Raw genomic sequence first — 16,833 nt, 5'->3', positions numbered from 1 at the left:
CTTCAAGTGATCGAACACCCATTGGTGTACTTTATGGGTGCATTTTGTCCATGTAAAAGCATTTAAAGACCCTTTTTGTATAGGCAAATTGATGAATAAAGATCTCGTCTGCTAAATATTCAATTTGCAGACCAAGATAAATTTTTATTTTTCCAAGATCTTTCATCTCAAATTCTTTCTTAAGATATTCAATTGCCTTTGGAGCTCTTCTGGAGTTCCAACAAGATTTATGTCATCAACGTAAATAGCAAGTGTAACAAATTCTGATAACATTTTCTTTATAAAAATACATGGACAAATAACATCATTTATGTAACTTCCTTTCAGCAAATATTCACTGAGGCGATTATATCACATGCGCCCAGATTGATTTAAACCATACAAAGATCTTTATAATCTGATCGAGTACATTTCTCGAGACTTTGAACTATATGCTTCAGGCATTTTAAATCCTTCAGGGATCTTTATAGAGATTTAATCAAATGAGTCATATAGGTTATGACTCGCATTTAAATGGCATGACATCTTCAGGTGTCTGGACTACTGGTCCGATCCTCACAATATTTCACAGTATTGTGCACTATATTGTATCAAATATATTGTCGACGATCATTTTGTATCGGTTCCTAAGCGACATAACTTGTTGAGATCTCATCACTTCCTATATTTTCAGGCACCTCAACTTCTTCTGGAGTTTCATGAAATGTTATGCCGTGGGCTTTCTAGAGCTCATTTCCTCCTCATTATGATTATTTTGATCATTAGCTCCTTATCATTTTTCAAGGATTGTTACCTTTCTACCACGCTTCATCCGTACAGTAAACTCTATCCTTCAGGGACTTTAAATTTTAATAGGAGCATTTGCAGCTGAAATATGATATTTGATTTTGGATCAGCAAATGCTTCTGGCATTTGACTTGAATTATCTTCTAAGTGAGGATCATATTAATGATAATTCGATTCATATAGCATATTTTTCAGTTGTTTATTCCATCCCCCAAATGTTAGAAAAACTACCATATATCCCCAATCTTCTTTGGGAAACATATCTTTGTGCATTGTGGTAGATAAATTAATCATATACCACACATTAAAAGATAGTAAAATATTTGATTTCTGATCCTAAACCAATTGTGAGGGGAGGACTTATCATATATTGTTGGTCTGATGCATACAAGTGCTGCTACATGCAATTTAGAAAATCTTAGACCAACACATGAAGCTTTGTTCTCATAAACAATAGTTTAGCCATTAATAGGAGGTATTCACTGCTAAACTAGCTTGTATATAAGCCAGCATTATCAAGATGAACTGTCTTGATTTCATAATCTGAAAATTATACTCTTAAGTGAGAAAAGCAATTTTAAATGTCAAACTGCAGGTTGACAATAAACATACATGTAACCATCTTATATATATGCATCTATAAGTGGTTCACATGATAGGTGAATTGGCCCATATTCACCTTTTATATATTTCAGAATCAGGGGTCTTACTCCCAACTTTAGCTAGTATAATCAATTTATTATGAGAACAAGCAACACAGTAGAATTCTTGAAGAATCTTTTAGTTCTTCAGTATATGCTTATCTGAATTCTCAAATAGCTCATTTAAAAATGGCAAATGAAAACTTCAAGTTTATCACGGCATGTGCTATCTCTTAGTAAACTTCTGGTTTACTATGACATAAACTTTTGCATTAGTAAACTTTTGATTTACTGTGGCTACTTTTATATTAGTAAACTTCTGGTTAACAACGATACATGATGTAGTACAAATCGAAGAATAAGGCGGGTAACTTCTCATATACATATTATTTTACCCCCTATGATTGTGAAAACATGAAGATTTTCAATCTTCCAATTATTTATAGTCTCAATATGATAGCCATTTATTTTAGTAAACTTCGGGTTTACTGCAACATATGTTTTCACCATAATCATATAATATGAATGACATATTTGTATATAAGCTCTTCGAGAGCCTTCATTTATTATCCACAATCTAATATTTATCGGACACGACTGGTGTCATATGTCTTCTAGGCAAACAGTTAGCTCTTCAGGAGTTGTTGATACATTTTGTACCATCAAATATTGCTCAGACACTTCTGGTATCATAAGAGAAAATCACAATCAAATAAATAATATAAAACAATTGTTTAAGCACAAGAAAACTCCTCTTCATAATATTTTCCTACTTCAGGAGGCAATTTCAATTGTGTTACTTCTTCAGGAGCAAATTTAAAATATGAAATTGAGTATATATTCTCTCAATTATACTACCTCTTCTGGAGGTGAATTGTAATATATTTACATCAAGAGCGCGTTCATATTTACGAAATTTATTAATATTGTCACATTCACTTCAGGGAATGTATTAATATTATCAAATGTTCTCATCCTTCAGAAAATCGAACATAATTATCTAAACGCGCATTAATCACATCAAATTGTGATGCTTCAACCTCTTTTAAAAATATTTACTACTTCAGGAGCAAATCAAGGCATGCATTTAATATAGAGAATATTTATGTAGCTTATCTTCAATTGTAACCATAAAAAACCTAAATTATCAGTTATGGTGATCATAGTCATATACCACTTCTAGTGGTTAACAAAATTTAGTTACAATGAGATATACGAAATATAACCACTTTTGGTGGTTGTATATTTCTTGCAAACTCTGCTGGAGTTTAAGTTGATCTAATAATATTATCCATATTTTTCAAAATAACATAAATAAAATATATATAGTAAACATCATTATCAACGCATAACTTTTATTTATGTACAAGTACATAACCATACTATCTATTACAAACAACAAAAATTAAAATATTTATATTTCTACAGATTCACCACCGATCACATGACTTGTTTCTCCTTCTGGGAGTGCAAAGTAATCAGCTACATCCAAATGCATGAAGTCTAAATTATCTTCAGAAATAAAATTTGCTTCATCATTTTTCTCTGTCTTCTTTAAGGAGGATTGATAAAGTTCAACCAGGTGCTTTGGCGTACGATAAGTACGTGACCAATGCCCCTTTCCTCCACATCTATAGCATGTATTTTCTACATTTGGAGCTTGCACCGCTTCATGCTTTTGTTCCTTCCTTTTGCACTGCTGGTGGTGAGGAGGGTTCTTTGGTGCATTATTATTACCACGATTAAAGTTTATCCCCAACCACGGTCATGACCACGACTGGGCACGACCTCTTCCGCGCTTAGCTTGGTGGAAGTTCGTCTCATTCACTTCAGGGAATGGACAAGAACCAGTAGGTCGACTTTCATGGTTTTTCATTAATAGCTCATTATGTTGTTCGGCTACAAGAAGATGTGAGATAAGTTCAAAATACTTTTTGAATCCTATCTCTCGATATTGCTGCTGCAGGAGCATATTCGAGGCATGAAAAGTGGTGAAAGTTTTCTCCAACATATCATGATCAGTAATATTATCACCACATAATTTCAATTGAGAAATAATTCTGAACATAGCAGAATAATACTCACTGATAGATTTAAAATCTTGTAGCCTTAGATGAGTCCATTCATAACGTGCCTGTGGAAGAACGACCATCTTTAGGTGGTCATATCTATCTTTCAAATTATTCCACAGTATGACCGGATCTTTAATAGTAAGATATTCCATTTTCAGGCCCTCATCAAGGTGATGGTGTAGGAATATCATTGCTTTGGCACGGTCTTGGTTTGATGCTTGATTTTTGTCCTTGGTGGTGTCTGCCAGACCCATCGCATCAAGATGAATTTCAGTATCATGCACCCAAGACATGTAGCTTTTGCCCGATATATCTAGAGCTACAAATTCAAGTTTAGAGAGATTTGACATTATTTAGAAAAAGAAAGTTCGTACCTGTCACGACCCCAACCCCGGCCGTGATGGCGCCCAACACATTGCTAGGAAAGCCCGACCAATCCAATAACCTTGACTATTTATACAGCTCATGAATTTATTTAACACAGTTAAATTAATAAGTCATAATACTGAATATCTGAAATAAAGTTCAAACATGCGGAAAACCCAAGTAAAAATACTACTACACAGCCCGAAGAATCCGGTGTCACAAGTCTGAGCCTCTAATATACGAGTGTCAACCTACTACATAATAGTCTGAAGAAATGCGGAATAAAATAAATAGGATAGATGGGAAGATCAGGACTGCGGACGTCATGCAGCTACCTTGATGCTCCCGAATATGATGCTCGACAGAGAAAGTCTCACTCGGCCTCAGTGGGTGCACCTGAATCTGCACACGAGGTGCAGGGAGTAAAGTGAGTACTTCCAACTCAGTGAGTAATAAACATAAATAAAGACTGAGAATAAGAAATCCTGAATAGGCACAAGGTAATTGTATAAATACAGCAACTTGAACCCAGCAGCATGAAATCCAGTAAAATAGTGAAAACAATTACAGAAATATCAGAGCAGATAAGTAAATAAATGACAACTAATAATATGCAATGCAACACATAGACCGGTACTCTCCAGTACCCGCTGCGGCGTGCAGCCCGCTCCATTTATTTATCGTCGACGACGCTCACTGGGGGTGTGCAGACTCCGGGAGGGGCCCCTTACGGCCCAAGCGCAATAATAAGCCATCTCGTGGCATCAACTAGGCCCTCGGCCTCATATCAATATCAATATCATACCGCTGCGGCGTGCAGCCCGATCCCATACTCAGTCCAAAATCACATAAGCCTCTCGGGCACAATAATATAGAAATATTCAGCCCAAACTTCATTTAAAAATATTAATTAAGTTTCAAGTTTAAGAAAAAGTGGCTGAGTTTGCAAAACAGTATTAAATACCAGGACTGAGTTCAATGATATGTAAAATGGTAAGAAACCAGTAATAAAAATCCCTGAAGGATTTAATCAATTGGCACGAAGCCCAAACATAGCAATTAGCTCAGTTAAAATGATAATAAGTGAATTTCAGTCAAATACGCAGTATATTCATCTACCGGGACGGACCAAGTCACAATCCCCAACGGTGCTCTACCCCACGCTCGCTACCCGGCGTGCAAGTCACCTCAATATAGCACTACGATGTGCAAACACGGGGTTTCAAACCCTCAGAACATCATTTACATCTATTACTCACCTCAAGCCGGCCAAAATCCTAGCTCGCTATGCCCTTGCCTTTCGAATTGACCTCCTCGTGCACCGAATCTGATCAAAACCACAACGAATACATCACAATATGCTAATGGGACAATACCCAATCGAAAACAATCGAAAAATAGCTAAAATCTCGAAATTAGCAAAAACCCGAGCCCCGGGCCTGTTTCTCGAAAGTCCGAAAATTTACCATCAACAGGTTCCTTATCTCGCCACGAGTCTATACATATAAAGAACACCAAAATCGGAGTCCAAATGACCCCTCAAATTCCCATTTTAACTCTCTTAAGTTTCAAACCCTAACCTCCATTCTTAACCCTTGATTCCTTAATTTTTCAGTCTAAATTCACGTATTTGCACCATAAAATCGTGGTTTAAGTTCAAGAATCCTTACCTTATCGAATCCCCTTGAAACCCTCTTCAAAATCGCCCAAAAACTCTCCAAGTCCGAAGTGAAATATGTTAACTCTTTCAAAATTCGCAAAGAAGACCAATTAAATATTCTGTCCAGTCTTTCTCGCTTCTGCGGTCCCATTTCCGCTTATGCGGGACCGCTTCTGCGGTCGCTCCATCCGCTTCTGCGGACTTCCACTTAAAGCACCCGGCCGCTTCTGCGGCTCCAAATTTCGCACCAGCGGAACCGCTCCTGCGGTCCACCCTTCCGTTTCTGCAAAAACTGCCTCAAGACCCAAAACCACTTCTGCGGCTTCCTCCTCCGCTTCTGCGAAACCGCACCTGCGGTCCCATAACCGCAGGTGCGAAAATACCAGATACCAGCAGAAGCCTGCAATTCACCAAGGCTCAAAACTCCCCGATAGCCATCCGAAATCATCCCGAGGCCCCCGGGACCTCAACCAAAAACACAAACATGATCCAACACCTTATTCAAACTTGCTCGAATCATCAAAACACCACAAATAACACCTAAACCTTCAAATTACACCAAATTCAAGCCTAAGTTCATCCAAATCTTCCGAAACTTGCATTCGATCGAAAACCCAACCAAAACACCTCCGAATCGACTGAAATTTTGCACACACATCCCAAATCACCTAACGAAGCTACTGCAACTCTCGGAATTCCATTCCAACCCTCGGATCAAATTCTCACCTATCAACCGGAATTCGCCAAAATACTAACTTCGCCAATTCAAGCCTAATTCTACACCGGACCTCCAAAATCAATTCCGATTACACTCCTAAGTCACAAATCATCCCCTGAAGCTAACCGAATCATCGGAATTCATATCCGAACCCTCTAACAGCTAAGTGAAGGTCCGGTTGACTTTTTCCAAAACAAACCTTCCTAAAAGAGACTAAGTGTCTCATTTCCCTCTAGGACCAATCCAAATCGATTCATTCACACCAAACACTGATAATGAAGCATAAAGAAATAGAAAATGGGGAAAACGGGGCGGTAACACACGTGACGACGGGTTGGGTCGTCACAGTACCTCTGATACTTTTAAAGTATTTGCTCGAGATGGCAGAGTCTCGTGCTGATAACGTGTTATAAAATAACGATTGTAAAGCAAATAAACTAAAGACAATTATAGAGAGAAACTGATACATTATTCAACTTCAAACTTATATATATAATAAACTGAAATCTCCTCTATTTATAGAAGAAAGGAAGCTGCTGTGTAAGTTGCTACTTCAAGCTGCTGGTTAAGCTACTACTGCAAGCTGCTGTGTAAGCTGCTACTGGGGGTAATGTTTATCCATAACGGAGTGCCGAAAGGATAAGCTTATTGTACCAGGTATGGATAATGTTCTACCGGGGTAATGTTTATCCATAACGGAGTATTGAAAGGATAAACTTATTGTATCCGGTATGGATAATCTTCTACCGGGGGTAATGTTTATCCATAATGGAGTATCAAAAGGATAAGCTTATTGTATCCGGTATGGATAATCTTCTACCGGGGGTAATTGTGATGACCCAAAGGATCATCACTTGTTTTCTCATTCATTCTGTGCTTCCGAGGCCTTGAAAACCTCATTTTTAGTCGCCTCGATTTGCGTGCGCAATCCGGGCAAGTAGCCGGAAAGCTTAAATATGAATTCTGTGTGAAAAATGATGAATTTTGGTATTAATATGATTAAAGTTGACTTTGGTCAACATTTTGGGTAAACGGACCCGGACCCGTGATTGGACGGTCCCGGAGGGTCCGTAGAAAAATATGAGACTCGGGCATATGCCCGGAGTCGAATTTCGAGGTCTAGAGCCGAGAAATGAATTTTTCTGTGAAGTTGTTTTTCTGAAATTAATATGGAAATTTGAAACGAAAATAGATTAGAACGTGTTGGTATCGGGCCCGTATATTGGTTCCGGCGCCCAGTACAGGTCTTATATGTGATTTAAGCGCTTTCTGTGAAATTTGGTTGAAATCGGACGTCATTTGACGTGTTTCGGACCTAAGTCTTTAAAAAAATGAAAGTTTATGAAGTTTGATGAAAAAGTGATGATTTTGAGGTTTAATTCATTGAGTTTGATATTATTTTGGCGATTTGATCGCATGGTTAAGTTCGTAGGATGTCGTTGAGTTAGTGTGTGTGTTTGGTTAGGAGCCCCGGGGGCTCGGGAGTGTTTTCGGAGGTGTTCGGGGTGGTTTTGAACTTAGAAATGTTGTAGAAAATCTGCCACAGGTGCCTAGGTGAATCCTTCTTCGCGTTCGCACTCTCTCTCACGCGTTCGCGAAGCTCATCAATTTTCCTTCATCGTGTTCGCAGCCCTTGCTTTGCGTAGGGTCAAGTGACCCTGAGGGGCTTAGTCTTCTTTCCTCTTCGCGTTCGCGATTGAATCCTCGCGTTCGCGTAGTTCCCAACATCTCTTCATCGCGTCCGCGTGTAGTACAACGCGTTCGCGTAGGCCAATTCCTGGACCCCCCCTAGTCCTTCTCTTCGCGTTCGCATCCTGCTCATCGCGAACGCGATGGTCTGTTGAGTCAACCCTTCGCGAACGCGACCTTGCTCCCGCGAACGCGAAGGGCAATTTTGCCCAGTGATTTTTTTTAAAATGTTCAAAACAGTAGCTACGGGTTTAACTCTAATTCTCACGAGCTCTCTTCTTCCCCAAGCTTCTAGGAGTCCATTGAAGCCCCTATTCTTCAAGTCCACTTGGGTTAGTAAATACCCACTTATTTCCTTCATTTTTCTTCATTAATTACTGAAATTCTAAGCTTAAATCACATAGATTAGGGTGGAAATTGGGGGAAATGGGTAGAATTAGGGCTTTTCAATTTCCTTTGATTTAGACCTCGTTTTGGGGTCGGATTTGAAAACAAATTGTATATTCGGGCTCATGGGGGAACGGGTGATATGAAATTGGTTCGAACCTCGGGTTTTGACCAAGCGGGCCCGGGGTCGATTTTTGGAATTTTTGGAAGAAAGCTTAGAAAACTATATTTAGGCATTGGGTTTGATTTGTTTAGCTTATATTAATGTTGTAAAGTCATTATTTCATAGATTTAATTGAGTTGGAGCCGAATTCGAGAGGGAAGGCGGTCGTTGTGGATTGATTTAGCTGTGGAAGTTGAGGTAAGTGTTTGGTTTAACCCTAGCTTGAGGGAATAGGAGTTGAGTCTTGTTTGCTATTTGCTAATTGATCGAGTACGATGTATAGGCATGGTGGCGAGTATCTATACATTGGTGTCTAGCATGACCGTGAGTCCTTAAAGGGTGATTATCATGATTTTGTTGTGAATTCCATGTTAATTGAGGACTTTTATATATTGTAAAGAATATGTGAAAAACATTATGATCATTTGATTTTCGTGGTGTATTGGCTTGGTTGTAATACGAATTGAAAAGGTATTTGAGATTATAAGATTCTTGGGAGCATTGGCTCAAGTGATATAGTGAGATGTGAAGTAAGAAATGAAAGAAAGCTAATGAGTTATTGGTTATTCCCTTGCCGGGATGTTTTGCTGTTTGGTAGACTTTTCTCCCTTGCCGGGATATTGAAATTATTGTTATTGTTCCTTTGTCGGGATTCCTATTTTGTTGTCTGTTCCCTCGCCCCATTGTTTGTGATTGTTGTTTGGGTGAGGACGAGTGATAAAGCACGAAGGGTGATGTCGTGCACGATTGTGATATGAATACTAATGCACGAAGGAATATTCCGTGCCATGATATGATTACTAATGCACGAAGGAACATTCTGTGCCATGATATGAGTGTTTATGCACGAAGGATCATTCCGTGCCATCATTTTGTGAGGTAAAGCACGAAGGATGATGCCGTGCACTCTATATGATTGTTTTGGTGAGAACGAGAGTAAAAGCACGAAGGGTGGTGCCGTGCAACTGTTGATTTCCTACTCTCGTTGTTATTGTAGTTGTACTGTTTCATTCCTTAATTATTGATTTTATACCTGAACTGTTACAGCCCCTACAACATGCTCCCCTTCCCCCTTGACTGGTTAATTTCTGTATACCTTTATATTGCATACATATATATTGAACCACCATGGTTTGTTTGGTAGTCCGGTCTAACCTCGTCACTACTTCGTCGGGGTTAGGCCAGGCACTTACCAGCACATGGGGTCGGTTGTGCTGGTGCTACACTTTGTGCATCTTTTTGCACAGATCACGGTGCCGGAGCAGCTTTTGGACAGCAATAGTAGATTTGGGAGCTGACTTCAGTCCAGAGACACCGAGGTAGCCTTGCTGACGTCCGCAGGCCCGGAGTTTCTTCTATATTTACTTTAGTTTGTTATCCTTTGTACCGGAACAAACAAAACTATGTTTTTATTCAGACATTGTATTTAGCATTCTCTAGACGTTCGTGAGTTTGTGACTCCAGTTCTTGGGTAGAGTTGTATTGAACTTCCGCATTGCTTTCAGTTTATTTATATTTAAGACTTCCGCTTTTTTATTAAATGTTTCGTTGTTTTTAATAATGTTGAGGTTTGCTAAAAAAAGATAATAAATAATTGGCTTGCCTAGCTCCTAATAGTAGGCGCCATCACGACTCTCGAGGGTGGGAAATTCGGGTCGTGACAGTAATGTTTATCCATAACGGAGTATCGAAAGGATAAGCTTATTGTACCCGGTATGGATAATCTTCTACTGGGGGTAATGTTTATCCATAGCCGAGTACCGAAGTGATAAGCTTCTTCTGGAGGCTTATTTTCAATAGAGTACTAAATAGATAAACATATTTACGGCGGAGTCCCGTATGGATAAGCTTCTTTGGGAAGCTTATTTACAATTGAGTACTAAATGAACATCCATAATCATACTATATCATAAGCATGAAGATCAAAAGTTGAATGTGAAAGACCAAAATAACCCTATAAACTTAAGTGACTATGATACCTTTCAAAAAACTATACCTTCATAAATAAGTACAAAACTTTTTGGTTCCCTCAACCTTTTGCAATTAGTATATCAATTCTTGTATAATTTTGCATAGCTATGAAAAAAAAAAATTTTTGTTATGTTTTTATTATTGACAGTCACTTCTTACTTAATTGTTCACAAAATTTTACAAATATTTAATTCTTCCATTCTTTACAAAAAATATATCATGTACAAATAAGTATTAGTTTCTCTTTTATTTGTTGCACGGATCATTTCGCTGAAACATCAAAATGGAACAACTTCAAGAACAATATCTACAAAGAAATATTATGTGAATATACGATCATATTATATGTTTGTAACTCATAACAACTAAATTTATGTAATTATAAAATACACTTGTCTAACTAAATATAATTATTGATTTTCGCAGAGCTATCCGGTCAATTTGAGTTCAACACTACATCTCTAAAACTATTTATTATTTTTAGCTTGTATTTTTTTCTTTTGAAATTTTGGTGTAATATTTCATATGTTTTGATAATATTTTAATATTTTTTTATTGCTTGTACCGAAAAACATGTGTAACGCACTAATCAAGAAACTAGTATATTTATAACATTAAGGACTTATAACCTTTCAATCTTTTAAAAGCGTGGTTTTGACCATTGAAGTTAAAGAAAGTTAAAAATATTTGACGGATGAGTATTAAAAAAATATATTAAAAAATAAAATATGAAATGAAGGGTTCCGCCATTAAAAGATACCACTAAACCTTCCAAATGCAAAATCATGAAATTTCTTCCAATAAATTTCCAGTTCTTTCTTCTTTCTTGTTTCATTTTGGGAATCTGTCTATTTAGCTCCATGCTGAAATAAAAGGAGTTTCAATCTGGTGAAAAACTGTTGTCAAAAGAGTTTGCAGTTAAGTTTAATGTTATGTTGTTGCTGCTTCTTCTTCCTTATTGTTGCGGGTATTAATTTTTTTAGAAGATGTACTATGTTGTGGTCTATTCCCATTGTTGTTTGCAATTTTACACATATAAATTTGTATTTGCTTCTTAGGTTTCGCTAAGTGTCACATTCTTTGGACAATCTAGTTATTATCATTGGAGAAATTAGGTAATGTTTTATGTTTGCAAATGTTTAACTTTCGTTAACTTCAAGGATCAAAACCAGATTTTTGAACAAATTAAAGGTTATAAGTGCTTAGTAAAACAGGGACCAAAATTGAAATTAAACAATAACACATGGACTAAAATTTCTATTTCCCCGATTTTAAATTTGCCTTATAGGTGGTTTTGGATTTGTCTAATGATTGTTTGGTTTGTTATAGATAGAATATGTTGTACTGGAAAGTGCAGCTGATGACACAATCATATTTCTCTATGATGTGTTCCAATGATGCCTTTTTTTTTGTGTGGATGATATTCTCTGGATTTATCCAAACTTGTTAAAGCTCATATGTAGTGGGTAAATATTGAAGAATTAACCCAAATAGCGGCCCACCCAACCGCTTAAATTAAAAATAGCCGGTGGAGATAAAATATATGCATAATTTATGTATTAGATGTGTATAATTGTGTATAATCAATGTATAAACTATGTATATGAATATGGACGGCTATTTGTGTAAAGATCCCTAAAATATTCATACTCCTAATTGGAATGTAACTTGAATTAATTTTTAATCAAAACTCTAATAAGAGTGAACTATTTTGGTATATATATGTGTTTATTTTATGCTTAAGTTGTTAGACTAGAACTTTAAGACCCTGTTTTTTTTTTAATCTGATCATATTCAAATGTTATTCATTTTCTCACATGCCTATTCGAATAGAGAAACAAATGATTATATGTAATGCATGAGAACGTCGGTGAAATCATACAGCATATCCACTTAACAGTTTTTGCTCCAATTCTTCGTCAAGATAAACAAGACGGATTCTATCATAAGTCATTCCCGCCAAGAAAAAAAGTGCAGCACCAATAAATCCATGAGAGATTAGTTGTAAATCTGTATGCTATTCCAAGTCTTTTTTAGGTTAGCCGGCAAGTCAATCTTAAGTAGTGTAATATTTTCCTCGCGTAGTTTTCTGTGCTCTAGTACTAATTATAATAAACTCGTAGGATAGGAGATTTGTTTTGCTCTGGGTATTGATTGATTGTATCTAAATCCAATGCATTTTGTAAATAAGATCTGTCCTAAAAATAGAGTCATCAGAGAGCTAGAAACTATTTTTATTTACTGGTTTTGCAAGCCAAAATGACTCCTGATCTTTTGTTTTTATCAACCCGTGGCAGGTTCCCTCTAATGGTTTCTGTCGAGCTAGTGGCGCTGAATACATAATTTCAGAACAATTCATTCCATTAAGCAGTCCTGATGAGTAAAGTATATTTTGTTTGACATATCGACAATGAACTTCATAACCATTTTGCGGCAACATCGGATCATTAGTGCAATTCATCCAACAGTTGTTATATCTTTGTACAAACAAAGTATTCATTCATGTCACAGTTTTTGCTCAAAAGTATCCGATGCAAATGAGAACTCAATATCAAAAAGAGAAGAAAGGTTTATAGATCAGGGAATGGTGGCAACAAGGAACAGCTTAAGTCACAGAATTGAAAGTGTACCCAAAGGAGAGTCCATCGGATCCGCTTTCCAAAGCTGGATGGGTGATGGTCTACCTATTCATAGAGGTGACATTTTCCATACTATCAATCGTTTGCGCAAGCTCAAATTCATCAAGCGCGGTCTTGAGGTTCTTTTACTCTGCCCCCTCTTGCCAAATCTGAAGATGGGCATTTTACCTATTATGAATTACGTGAAATATTCAACCTACTGAGAAAATCACTATAGTTACTCTATATGTTTGTTTGAGAAATCTAAGTCTAAGGGGTAATAGTAGTGATGGTATTAGGGAGAGAGGAATACTTTGCCTTGCACAGTTCTGTGACATGTTTCAGGTAAAGCTGCTGCAGAGTGGTATGTTGTGAGCTATTCTGGCATTTTCAGCATACTGAATTTGGTCTATACTGTTGTTGAGCTCATTCTCAAGTCTTACTTATCATAAAGTCAGATCAAGCTCGTTTGTAGTTGCTATTGACAATCTTTGAGGTTCTTAATCTGGCTGTATTCACTTGCATTTGATTGTTAGATTCAGTTATCAATTAAATTGATAGAATTTGGTGCTAACAATAAAAAAAAGGTATAAATTTGGTGCTCAGTTAGAACTTCAAATGTAATTATATTGATATTGAGCGGTATTCTTAATCTTCTGTGGTTTACTTTTCACAGGTGATGGAATGGGTTATAAGGGAAAGACCTTACAGACCAAAGGAACTAGATTACTCATATTTACTAGAATTCACTTCTAAGCTTCATGGGATATCACAAGCTGAAAGCCTTTTCTCACGAATACCATCTGAGTTCCAAAATGAGTTGCTTTACAACAATCTTATACTCGGATGCTTGAACAGAGGCCTAATAAGGCTTTCACTAGCATATATGAAGAAAATGAGAGAGCTGGGTCATCCCATATCTTATTTGGTGTTCAACCATCTCATTATTCTCCACTCCTCCCCAAGCCGCAAGAAGTCCATACCTAAAATCCTGACGCAGATGAAAGCCGATAAGGTCATTCCACATGTTTCGACCTTTAATATTCTGCTCAAGATAGAAGCAAATGAACACAATATTGAACGCCTGTTAAAAGTATTTGGTGACATGAAGAGAGCAGAAGTTGAACCGAATGAGGTATCATACTGCATATTGGCCACTGCACATGCTGTGGCTAGGTTGTATACAGTTTGTGAGACCTATGTTGAAGCTCTTGAGAAGTCTGCAACTGGACGAAACTGGTCTACATTGGACATTCTTATCATACTTCATGGGTATTTGGGGAAGCGGAATGATTTGGAGAGAATATGGGGCATCATTATGGAGCTGTCCCATGTTAGGTCTAAGAGTTATGTCCTGGCGATCGAAGCATTTGGTAGGACCGGAGATATATGTCGTGCTGAAGAGCTATGGTCCGAAATGAAATCAAGGAATTCTTTGAAGTCAAATGAGCAGTTCAATTCCTTGATATCTGTATACTGCAGACATGGACTTATCACCAAAGCCACTGCATTGTATAAGGAGATGGAGAAAAGTGGGTGCAAGCCAAATGCCATTACTTATCGGCATCTTGCTCTTGGTTGCTTGAGAGCAGGGTTAATTAAGGAGGCTATTAAAACTCTTCAATTGGGGATGGATATGGCAGCAAGCATAAAGGTGAAAAGATCAACTCCATGGTTGGAGACTACTCTTTCAATAATCGATATATTTGCAGATAATGGTGATGTAGAGAATGCTGAAAAGTTGTTTGAAGAACTGAAGAAAGCAAATTATACTAGGTATACCTTTGTGTACAATACGTTAATTAAGGCGTATGTTAAGGGCAAGGTATATGATCCAAATCTGCTTAAAAGAATGATTCTTGGAGGGGCGAGGCCAGATTCTGAAACCTATAGCCTTTTGAAAGTTGTTGACCAATTTCGGACGTGATTATATTAGAATTATTTTATATGCTTATATACTGGTGGTTCAAGTTACTCAGCTAAGAGTAGTCCTATTTTTCCATTTGCTGGATATAGCCATACTTAACGTGCCCCTTATGTTCGAGTCTTGGAGAGATGGTGGCAGGTTAGACAAGTTACACTATATTACATAGATACTTGGAGAGATGGTTGTACATCGTCCAATGGATGAAGTTCCTGACCATCAAGAGTACTTGAGGAAAGCACCCATGATGGGAATGCCACTGCAGACAAATCATCGGATAAGGTTAGACCAACTTAAAGTACTTGATCTTACACCACTTAGTATGCATGAATCTGCATCTGTATTTTTAACACGTTTATTTAATAGGATTCTTGGAATATAACTCCATTGTGAGATGATCATGTTATTAGATGTCATAATTTACCCTTTGAAGTTTGAATGCATTCTCTTATTCAATTTCAAATATAAAATGGCAATTTGAAGTGCAGAAGAATAATGGCTGTGTGTCATGCCATCTTTTAACTGATTTAAGACCTTTATTTGCTTATCTCGGTCCTTCTCTAGAAGTTTGACTCATGAACAAAGTGCAGGCTCATATTTTTGTAGTACCATGTGCATTTATCTTCTTGGTAGTTACTAAGTTGAGATGTTATCTTACGAGACTTTCTACCTGCTATGACCAATTATAAAAGCAAGGTGATGTACTATTTTGCAAGAATAAACCAAAAAATTTGAAAATTTCATGGTTAGTATGTCTTATTAAGCAGTCATCATGTGTTCTTCTTTTTGCAAGCAAAACCAAAGATTTTGAAAAATTTCTTTATGTTTGCAATGACTCCATTTGTATTTTCTATATATAGGACTGCTGCTGAGATGCCGTGTAACTTTAGTGAAGATGAAGAAACATGTTCCTTTGAGAGTTAAAAGATTTGCTTTTGACTGAAGAAAAGTAGCAGATCCATTAGTTTTACGAATATTTGTTGGATTTCAGTGTCGATGGTACTCTTTCTGATTCGTACTGTTCAAAGCAACTTGAATTCACTCGTCTGTACTCCAGCATTTGAAGAGATTCTTCAGGGCTTGTATAGTTCAAAATATTTGTATCCAATTTTGTAGCTTCATACTGAAATAGGAATACTGTGAGTAATATTTATTGTCATTCAGCTTAAAGTAAGGTACTTCCACTGTACAAAAGAGGAGACCATCTCTCGATTTGTGTCATCCTTGCGCAGGGGCCATGCTTATCTTCTCTGTATCGTTACAGTTTTATCAGATGTCCCGGAAAGACTTATGCAAAAGAGGAGGAGGGTTTACCAAAATAAACCTCCCTTGCTGCTGCAATAGCTTGATGATCTCTTGATTGAATCTAAGTAAATGCAGCACTGTCATTTCATTGAAGACTGTGCCAGTTAAAGGGCAGATGTGGATATGAACCAATAAACAATAGCAACATGGCAATTTTACATAGGAATTTGTTTCTCTTCAGAGAATCTCATATTTGTATGATTGTTAAAAGTCTTTTTATATCCATAGTAGTGTATAAGTTAGGTTTGGATATAGTAGGAACTCCATGTGTATAAAAGAACCAGGGAAGGAGGGCCCCAGTCCAAATGTAATAGCTTAAAGGAGTTGCAAGAGTGAAGATGCTAAAGTGATATGACACTCCTGGTCACCTTTTCTCTTTTTTGGTTTTCCTCTGGGTGTCCGGTACACGCATTAGGCCCCTATTAATGGTCAACTTTCTTTCTTTTGCTTTTACGCGAGCCAATTATGTGATGTTAAAGAGGAATGTTCCTTATTTTACCATTGCTGAGAAACTTTGGTGCAATGGTAAGAAA

General features: G+C 37.2%; 2 protein-coding genes across 2 annotated transcripts in view; both read left to right on the top strand.

The window, feature by feature from the left end:
- The window catches only part of LOC109233181 (homeobox-DDT domain protein RLT1-like), a 36,930-nt gene extending 20,761 nt beyond the window's left edge, over positions 1-16,169 (top strand). The window contains exons 7-8 of the mRNA XM_019398962.1: positions 15,180-15,277; positions 15,856-16,169. Coding sequence (XP_019254507.1) covers positions 15,180-15,277; positions 15,856-15,919 — 162 coding nt within the window. The 3' untranslated portion in view covers positions 15,920-16,169. The remainder of the gene's footprint in view (positions 1-15,179; positions 15,278-15,855) is intronic.
- On the top strand, positions 11,186-15,173 carry LOC109233180 (pentatricopeptide repeat-containing protein At1g07590, mitochondrial). The gene is made up of 3 exons (XM_019398960.1): positions 11,186-11,370; positions 12,751-13,211; positions 13,748-15,173. Exons 2-3 carry the CDS (start codon positions 12,864-12,866, stop codon positions 14,996-14,998), a joined length of 1,599 nt encoding a protein of 532 aa, XP_019254505.1. The 5' UTR covers positions 11,186-11,370; positions 12,751-12,863; the 3' UTR covers positions 14,999-15,173.

The sequence above is a fragment of the Nicotiana attenuata genome, chromosome 10, assembly GCF_001879085.1.
Source record: "Nicotiana attenuata strain UT chromosome 10, NIATTr2, whole genome shotgun sequence".
NCBI classification, from domain to species: domain Eukaryota; kingdom Viridiplantae; phylum Streptophyta; class Magnoliopsida; order Solanales; family Solanaceae; genus Nicotiana; species Nicotiana attenuata.
This window is presented reverse-complemented; position numbering and strand designations above follow the sequence as displayed.

Excerpts from the sequence above, each read along its gene's own strand:
- LOC109233180 (XM_019398960.1), top strand. The coding sequence starts at position 12,864 with ATGAACTTCATAACCATTTTGCGGCAACATCGGATCATTAGTGCAATT. Across the intron at positions 13,212-13,747 it reads TCATCAAGCGCGGTCTTGAG|GTGATGGAATGGGTTATAAG; the intron begins GTTCTTTTACTC and ends TACTTTTCACAG.